At 42.8% G+C, this 9,792-nt stretch overlaps 1 protein-coding gene across 1 annotated transcript; it reads right to left on the reverse strand.

The window, feature by feature from the left end:
* Positions 1 to 1,371: 1,371 nt before the first annotated feature.
* LOC113640105 (complement factor H-like) lies at positions 1,372 to 8,630 on the reverse strand. Its single transcript, XM_047822570.1, has 5 exons — positions 8,488 to 8,630; positions 2,594 to 2,764; positions 2,131 to 2,301; positions 1,672 to 1,851; positions 1,372 to 1,547 (listed from the first exon to the last, which is right to left on the reverse strand). The coding sequence occupies exons 1-5, from the start codon at positions 8,498 to 8,500 to the stop codon at positions 1,429 to 1,431; spliced, it is 654 nt and encodes a 217-aa protein (XP_047678526.1). The 5' UTR covers positions 8,501 to 8,630; the 3' UTR covers positions 1,372 to 1,428.
* Positions 8,631 to 9,792: the final 1,162 nt, after the last annotated feature.

A 9,792-nucleotide genomic window follows, 5' to 3' on the forward strand; every position in this document is an offset into this window, starting at 1 on the left:
GTTTGAGGAATGCTTCTGAAAACTGAGTCGGGCTGACAAACAAAACAAACGTGTAGCTAATGAGCAGAAACGGGCGTGTCTTGTCATGTGTGACATTAGCATAAAACGATTGAAACATTGACATTGACATTGATAAAGCAAGAAGTAGGACGTGTTAATATACTGTAGGATCAGCTTTCCAGCGCTGGAGAGAACTGAAGGAGCAGGAAGGCCTGCAATGGGACGCTGTGATCCCTTTTTCCCCTCTCGATAGGTGAGTAACGTTGGATTTGCTTTGTTTCACAGAACTAATATATGCCTTTGTCCTTTACATGATTATGCTTGTGTGTCATTTTTGCTTGTTTGTTTATCTACAATCGTATTGTTCTTCCCTTCAGCTATGATAAAGACACATTTCTTTCTGCTAGTCGCCTTGGTTACGTATGTAGGTGTGGGCGGAGCTATCGATACAGGGATGGGACCCATTTGGGTTAGGGGTGTGTTTGTTTTGGTGATTTCAAACATCGTACACCCCAACTATAATTGGAATCAGAAAATTACCTCAACATACATGTGAGGTATCAAAATGTCCGGCACAAGGAGGAAGACTGCGTTTTGTGTATTCTGTGTAATGTACTTGCTTTTTCGAACCAACATCAAAGTTTCTCGTGACAATCTTTAAAAATCTAGTTTCCCGTTTGGTTTGTTTTGTTTTTACACGCTCCAATGAGCTGTGGCATGAACACACTTAACACTCACAGATAATGAGGATTTAATCAATAAGATTAAGATTCACTGGTGAGGGTGAAGAAAAGCAGAGCTACTGAAACGTCTCCCAGGCAACTATTTAATCACGTGTCTAAGGTTTTACTGTGAAATAACAATTTCATCTTGAACATGTCTATGTTTATAAAAGAGTCAGATTTGTAATGAGGACACTTACGTTTACACACAGGCAGCTTCCATTGTCCATTATTACACTGTGCATAATGTGTTCCTTCAAACTCATAGCCGTCATCACATACAAACTGCTATGCTGAGTTCTGGATTCTGATTGGTCAGAATGTGTTGATTAATTTTCTAGCACTGCAGGTCTGACAGTAGCACAAGTTTGTGTTAACAAACAAAAATCTTAAAAACCTTAATTGCCACATTTATAACTTTATGCTGTCACTATAAACTTGTTTTAAAATTGTTACGTGCAAGCAATTGTTGGTAAATTACTGTGGTGTAATTCAGTAAAACACTTTAGCCACAAGGGGGCAACTTTGAGAGATTTGGGCCCTGGACAACTGCTTGTATGACCGAATTCCTAAACACACAGTTATACTTGATGCAGATTACATAAAGACGTCTGACATCTGATCATCTTCCCCCCCACTTACAAAACTCTTGCACGTCGGCAAATTCCATTTTCCATCTTCGCACACTGCGACTTGACTTGCTCCTTCAAACTCGTAGGCGACTTTTGCACTTAAACCACAGTCTGGAACCAGGAGGGTAGGACGGATCTAACTCCCCTGTAGTCTGGGCATTTGGCACGTTAGGAGGAATACACCAAGTTTTCTCTAGAACAGTCCATATCATAACACGATTCAATTATTATATACATTTTAACAGTGTTTATTTCTTCGTCCCATTTTGTGAAAATCACTTTCATAAAAGAGTCAGGTTTGTAATGAGGACACTTACGTTTACACACAGGCAGCTTCGATTGTCCATTATTACACTGTGCATAATGTGTTCCTTCAAACTCATAGCCGTCGTCACATACAAACTTGACCGAGCTTCCTGTAACATAGCTCCATGCTGAACCTACTGCAAGACGGCCGTTTTGGACACGTGGTTGGTTACACCTCAATTCACCTCGACCTGAAAACAGAGCATTTATACATGGTTTTAATTTAGAATGTGTTTAGTTTACATTTACATTTACAGCATTTGGCAGACTCCCTTATTTGGAAAGACGTACAGAAGTGCTTAAGTGTCTATCATTGGTTTTAGTTACATGTCTTTACACATGGAGTCATGAACATTTTACTGACCAGAGAGTAAAAAACATTCTATCGTTGCTTTTTATTTTCTTTTTTCTGTTTGTTAAATCCACATGTCCTCCATTTAAAAACACAACCAGCTCAAATTGACACTTACGTCGACACACTGGCAGCCTCCAGGATCCGTCTACACACTCTGCAATATCACTGCCTTCGAACTTGTAGCTGGGGCGGCACCTAAACTGAATCGTCTCTCCAATGTCATAAGAGACTTTTAACTCCTCAGGTTCTGTATACTGCACTTGTGGTTTACGACACGTTATTTTTTCTGGGGAAAAAAACACAGTTCTCATTTTAATCTGATGCTTGTATATGTAAAATGTGCCATCGCTTTCCCTTTCTTCTATAGTTCCACTTCTGGTCCACCAGTCTGAAGCTACTCAGATCCATACACAGCAAACATCACTTGACCTGTCAGTGTTTTTAATGTCATGACTGACAGGTCTGTGTATATTTCTCCTGATTTAAATTTTATCCACTGATTACTAACTGCTTTAAAACCAGCACCACCCCACGTATGTCTTGTCTGCTCAGAAATATTAATAATTTGTACACCTTACCTTTGCACACTGGCAGCCACCATGTTCCATGATCACAAACTGCATAAGATGTTTCTTCAAACTCATAGTTCCCGTCACATACAAATCTAACAGTGTGTCCACCTGCATAGGATGATTCTAACTTCTTTTCAGGTTTGGCATTCGCCACGTGTGGAGCTATACATGTTGCGTCTAAAGCCAGAAACAAGGAGCAAAGGAATATTTTATTTTTTGAGAATGACACTCTTTAATTTTCACAAAGTCTGCTGCTTCAGTGTTTTTAGATCTTTTATCAGATGTTACGTTACTGTGGTATACAAAAGTATAATTGCAAGCATATAAGTCTCAAAGGCTTTTATTGATGGTTACATTAAGTTTATGCAAAGAGTTAATATTTGCATTGTTGACCCTTCCTTTTCAAGACCTCTGCATTTCGCCCTGGCATGCTGCCAATCAAGTTCTGGGCCACATCCTGACTGATGGCAGCCCATTTTTACATAATCAATGCTTGGCATACGTCAGAATTTGTAGGTGTATTTTTTTTGTACACCCATGTTCTCAATGGGATTAAGATCTGGGGAGTTGATATTTGTCTCATTCACTTTTGTAAGTGACGTGATGTGACATACGGCTAAATATGGTGACCCAATTCACATTTAACCCATCCAAAGTGCACACACACAGCAGTGAACACACATACACCGTGAACACACACCCAGAGAGCGGGCAGCCATTTATGCTGTGGTGCCCACGAAGCAGTTGGGGTTGCTCAAGGGCACCCCAGTCGTGGCCGACGCAAGACTCGAATCCACAACCTTAGGGTTAAGAGTTATACTCTCTAACCATTAGGCCACGATCCCCCCCCCCAACTTTGGCCACGACCCCCCCCCCCCCCAACTTTGGCCACAACTCTACTACGCTACATGTATTACTCTCTCTCCATCACATCCCACGGATACCATTTGAATTGTTTTAAAGAATTTGTTGTAATTGAGACACCCTGTGAAACACCTTTATGCTGAATACAGCAGAGCTTAGGTAGGTAGTATATGGATTCAGCATGGTCACTCACAGCAAGTTGCGATGCCCTGTGTGCTCTGGTACCATTCTAGCAATCCAGCACGACTTCCATAACAATCCTTTAAATCCTCACCTTCGAGCGCACCTACGCATCGGCGCTGCTGCGATCCAACCAGCTTCACTGTTGCCGCGATTTAAACGGCGCTTTGCTGCTGCTGCAATTTAAACGGCGCTTTGCTGCTGCCGCGACTTAAACTCGGCGGCCCTTCAGAGTCTCAACCGCAAGCCATCTCCCTTCTTGTTCGCGATATGGAACTATAAGCGGTCACGTTTACCACCGGATACCCGAGCCGAAAGGAAAGTTTGAATATGCTTTAATCCTACGGTTAATCGATACGGCGCACTTGTTCGTGTTTTCATGGCGCGTTTTTGAACCGGAAGGGACCTTAGGGCTGGCGTGTTGTACAGTCTGTTAATGCCACAGCACGTTATGCTACGCTTCGCTATGCTATGCTATTATGCATGCTAGGTTACGTCACTTTATGTTACACTGTTATGCCACGCTATGTCATGCTAGGCTACGCAATTTTATGCTAGGCGTGTTCCGTCATAGTAGGCTATGGTATTCCTCGCGGCGTCAAGCCACGTCATGCTATGTAATGCTACGTTTTGCCATACATGTCACGATGGGTCATGCCATACAATGCTTGCCTTGCTATGTCACGTTATGCTAGGTAATGCTATGCCTCGCTGTTCCTTGCTACGCCAGGTTATGCTATGCACGCCATGTCCCGTTATGTTGTGCCAGGTTACGCTATGCCTTGCTAGTTCATGTCATGTCACGTTAGCTTTATGCCACGCCTTGCTAGGCTATGTTACACCACATCATGTTAGGCTATATTATGCTACATTATTCCATGCCTGCTAGGCCATGTTACGTTATGTTACGCAGGACGGGTTAAATGCAGAGAACTTATTCTGAGTATGGGTCCCATACTTAGCTGTATATCACGTCACCCTCACGTTACGTTACGCTATGTTCTTTTACGTTAAGTTACATCATGTTAGGCACGTATGTTACATCATGTTATGCTACATCGTGCTAGGTTACCTCATTCCTCTCATTCCTCTCGAAAAGTGGCATGGACGAGCAAAGCCGACTTGCAGATGCCTTAAAAAAAAATTAAAAAAGAAAAAATTGTCGCCAAAAGGAGCTCAAGGAGACAGAGCAGAGACACAAACCCACCACCATCGACAAGATACCTGCGGAGCAGCTTTTAAGTTCCCTGTGTCTACATCAGCTAGGATCTCACCTTGACCTACACACTGACGCAGCACCGAAGAAGGCACATCAATGCCTTTTCTTCCCAAGACGGCGAGGAAGATAGGAATGGGCCCTCGCATCCCCAGAACATTCTACACCTGCACTATAAAGCGCATCCTGGGGGGCTGCACCACTGGCCGGTTCGGAAACAGCACGCTGGCAACCGTAAAGCTCTGGTAGGGTTGGGCGAACCGCCGGCCCCATCGTCGGAGGTGAGCTTCCCTCCCTCCAGGACATCTGCACTAGGCAATGTATAAGGAAAGCTGGAGGATCATCAATGACTCCAGCCACCCGTCCCACAGACTGCTCTCTCTGCTCCCTCAGGAAGACGTCTCCGCAGCATCCGATCCCGCACTAGTCGAATGAGGGATAGCTGAGGGATGCTGCTCTATACCCGAGTGGACGTACAACATGCTCATTGCAAATATGCCGCCATCCACTCACCCCAGGGCGAAGCTTCCCCTGTCGCACTATATATTTATATATATAAAAAATAAATTTAAAAAAAGCCCAGATGCCTCTCCTCCAGGCCTGCGTTTGCCCCGACACCCTCGACCAAGCTCCACTCTGCAATCCTACCTTTCTGCAGCTTCGTAGTATGTGAGATCACGTATAGCCAAATCGATTTTAAAAGGCCTTTAGCCCTTATCAGGATCTTCTCCCGGAAGTGGTGTTTCTGTGTGCTTTTACGTTTTCCCTAGGCGGGTAAGTTCACGACACGCAACAATACATTCGACGCCGCCCATGACCTCACGGTGTCTGATATCACCCTAGATGATTTTTCCATTTTTCTAAAGCACTCAAAGTCCGGCAAAGATTCTAAAGGTATTCCCATCGCAATCGCTTGCACTAATACTGATTTCTGCCCTTTCTTTTCCATGTCCCGGTATCTGGGCCTTTGCCCTCACACATGCCCTGATGAACCGCTGTTCTTAACAGAGAGCAAAGCCACGTCGAGATCCTGTTTCGCCGGACGTCTACGTACGGCCAGCTAATCCTGCAGCCTCTCACCGGAGCTCTACACGCCCCCCTCCTTCCGCATCGGAGCCGCGACAACTGCAGCCTCTGTCACCACGGTTCCCACCTTTAAAAGTCTAGGACGATGGTCCTCCGTGGCATACGAACGTTACGTCCGTCCGGGAACCATGGACATGTTAAACGCCCAAAAAGCCATGGACCTCCACTGATCACGTCTGCCTTCCTAATGCATGTTAACTTCCCTCTCTCTCCTCTCCTGCTTGCCTACGCTCTCATTCACGCCCCTGCCACAACCCAGCCTCGCACATCGCATGCCGCTCGCTCGGCCAATATGCCCCAATCGTGTTTTGCGGCTTACGGCACCACGCATCAGTTATGTTGGGGGGTCCCCTCTGGCATATGGTTTTGTTTTGGGGGTCTATTCATTCCCCAGCGCTGCCTTCCCGCCCCCGTCCATGCATGCGCACAGACAGGCGCGTGGGAAAATTCTCCCAGAACAGAACCATTCCGCCAACACTAACTGTATGCTCGCTAACCTTCATTTACGAAGTGGTCCTGACTGAACTCTTATTACTAAGCAGCACAATCAACTACATGATTAAATCCACTGTCAGGTGATGTGAATAAGGTTTATCGTCTTGCTATACTGACAGCTGTCAGGGGGTATTAGGCAGCCAGTGAATAGTCAGGTCCCAAAGTCGAGACAAGTTGGAAACATAGAAAAACATGCAAGTGTAATTATCTGAGCGAGTCAAAGCATCTCCAAAACAGCAGGTCTTGTGCAGTGCTCCCAGTATGCAGTACTGTGCTCCAAGCAAGGAGAAGCAGTGACCCAGTGACAGGCTTTTTTTGTTCTGCACTGTTTACACCAGGTTGCACAGATACACTTTATATATCTAATAGAGGTCTTCTTGGGTCTAAAAAAATGTACCCGAACCGAAGTGACCCAAATCACTTTTTACCCGAACCCTATGTGCACATATATATATATATATATTAAGAAAGACCCGATCCGAGACAAACTCGAAAAAATTAGACCCGAGTCCGACCCGACGGCAATTTTTTTTTAACCCGACTGGACCCGACTGGACTTTAGTGTAACCGCTACAGCGTGGATTCAAAATTGAATGACAGGTCTGTTTCAACAAAGATTAGCTTACCGCCAGCCACACGATGTCACAAGCGGTCTTGGCAAACAGAGGAGAGGCTGGAAAAGGACTAGAATCGATGAACACACACGAGATAGAGTAGTTTGGGTCTTCTCGGGTCCATTCGTTAAAAACACGATTTTAAATGACCCGAGACCGCTATTATTATACCCGACCTGTGCCCGAGGCACTCGTGAAACTTTTAGACACGAACCCGCTCGGGTCTCGGGTCGGACCTCGGGTTTTCGGATCTAAGTGGACCCGTGAAGACCTCTAGTATCTAACCTAACTTTCTAAGTCCTTATAGCTCTGTCTTTGTTTTATGTAACACCATGATCCTGGAGAAACATTGTCTCATTTCACTGTGTACTGCATCAGCTTTATACAGTATTGTTCAGAATAATAGCAGTACAATGTGACTAACCAGAATAATCCAGGTTTTTAGTATATTTTTTTATTGTTACATGGCAAACAAGTAGGTGCAAGACCCAGCATTCATGATATGCACGCTTGAAAGGGGTGTGTTAAAAAAATAGCAGTGTCTGCCGTTGACTGTACAAAGTTTTTGTTTCTAGGATTTAGCAATCCTGTGAATCACTAAACTAATATTTAGTTGTATGACCAGAGTTTTTTAAAACGTCTTCACATCTTTGTGGTATGGAGTCAACTTGTAAGAGGGTGCATATCATGAATGCTTTGTCTTGTTTGTCTTCTGAGAATCTACTGCACCTACTGGTAACTTGTTTGCCGTGTAGCAATAAAGAAATATACTAAAAACCTGGATTATTTCTGGTTAGTCACATTGTACTGCTATTATTTTGAACAATACTGTATGGTTGTAATGACAATAAAAGCTTCTTGACTATTGACTCTGATGGCAGCCTGTTTTTACATAATCACTGCTTGGTGTTTGTCAGAATTTGTAGGGGATTAAGGTCTGGGGAGTTGATATTTGTGTCATTCACAAAACATTTTCTCAACGCTTTAGACACTGAGCCCCCCCCCAATAAATAAATAAATAAACAAACAAACAAAATGAACACATTTTCCATACAACCTTATCCAGAGAGATTTACATTTCGTCTCAATTGTTGTTTTTTTTCCCAACTAAGCAATTCAGGGTTAAGAACCTCGCTCAGCGGCCCACATTGGCAGGTTGGTAGACCTGGGATTCGAGCTTGCAACCTTCAGGTCAGTAGTCTGGCTATTACTAGGCTCCCACATCTCTGATGTGAACGTTAACTGAAGCTATTGGCCACATCTGCACTGTAACTGACACTGGCTGATTTTAGATAATGACATGAGCACAACAGATTATTAAAGTGTCCAGTGAGTGTTATATTTACACACAAGGCTCTTTTACTATGAACATTACATTACTGTTAACTTCTCCTGAAAAAACTTTGAGCATTCGGAGAGTAATACTGAAAGCTAACAGATCTTACCCCTCACAGTCATAAGCAAACTGAAAAGGTCAGGATGAAAATCTTCATCTTCTCTGTTGCTCTTCTTCAAATCGCAGCAGAAAACTTTCAGGTTAACGGATATATGACTGCAAAATCAACTTGCGTTAAACATTTACCCTTCAACCCTCCTTTACCAGAAAACACCAAACATTTCGTCATTACATATCCCGGAACTCATTCAAATGTAAACAATAAGGAACAAAATAGATTTTTTTTTTGTAACATCAGAGTTCAATCTTTCAAACATTCTCCAGAAATCAAATGAACACAGACTATAGACTGATAGAGAAATCAAGTGTTGACAGTTTTACAGCCCTGAAATTGTTACCAAGAGATTTTGTTCTCGATGCACTTCCAAAGAGTGTCGTATATCTTTTAAAGAATTCTAGTTCATTGTAAATTAATATACCCTTTGTTTTGTTTCTTTTCCTTCAGCAAGGTTTTTTTTTGGTCTTCCTTATTTGGTACTAAATGCTGGGACAAAACATGGAAAATACTGAACAAGTTTTCTGTCAATGATAAAATTAAGGAGGTGTCTTACACAATTCTACATAGGATTTTTGTGAGAATAATTGTATAAAATACTTTTCTGATAATGTTGCAGACTTTATGTACAGAGCATAATGTTCTTCTCTCTCTCTCTCTCACACACACACACTCTCTCTCTCATACACACACACAGATACATTGACCTTAGCATAACCTCCTCTCCCTGGTACATCTGCTCTGCTTTGTATGAAAGAAGTTATGACAAACATGATACTGCAGCTGGGAGGTTCCTGCTTCACGATAACTGTCAAGCCTGCTTCTGCAGATACTAGCATTAAGCTCCGCACACACACATTACGCCAACTTCTCTTTAAAAGACTTGTATGTTTCATTGAGACTTCCCCAAGGCCTTGTGGAGGACAGAAACCTAGCAGAGGGAGAGGGGCTCAGAAATCCTGTCCAAGCAGCAGACGAGAGGGAAATAATTCCTTACAAACATGTTTTGGAAAGATTTAAGTTTAATATTTCTTATGCTTGCGAATTTTGTGGTTATGAAAAAGAAACCATTTTGCATCTGTTTTATTATTGTATCTACTCAAGACTTTTTTGGAAAGATGTGGAAAATTATATTAGTAGAAAATTGGGTTGTGTGGCAGAAATTGGTGTATTTGATTTTTTTTTTTTTTGAGGGAGATAATTTGGAAAATAATGAACCATTTTATAACTATTATACAGCTATTTATTTGTATTAGGAAAGTACACAAAGTTTGCCCTTTGTAAACCAAATCTGTCCCA

The sequence above is a fragment of the Tachysurus fulvidraco genome, chromosome 1 (assembly GCF_022655615.1).
Source record: "Tachysurus fulvidraco isolate hzauxx_2018 chromosome 1, HZAU_PFXX_2.0, whole genome shotgun sequence".
Taxonomy (NCBI): domain Eukaryota; kingdom Metazoa; phylum Chordata; class Actinopteri; order Siluriformes; family Bagridae; genus Tachysurus; species Tachysurus fulvidraco.

Excerpts from the sequence above, each read along its gene's own strand:
- LOC113640105 (XM_047822570.1), bottom strand. Across the intron at positions 1,852-2,130 it reads GAGGCTGCCAGTGTGTCGAC|GTCGAGGTGAATTGAGGTGT; the intron begins GTAAGTGTCAAT and ends CTCTGTTTTCAG. Across the intron at positions 1,548-1,671 it reads GAAGCTGCCTGTGTGTAAAC|AGAAAACTTGGTGTATTCCT; the intron begins GTAAGTGTCCTC and ends GGACTGTTCTAG.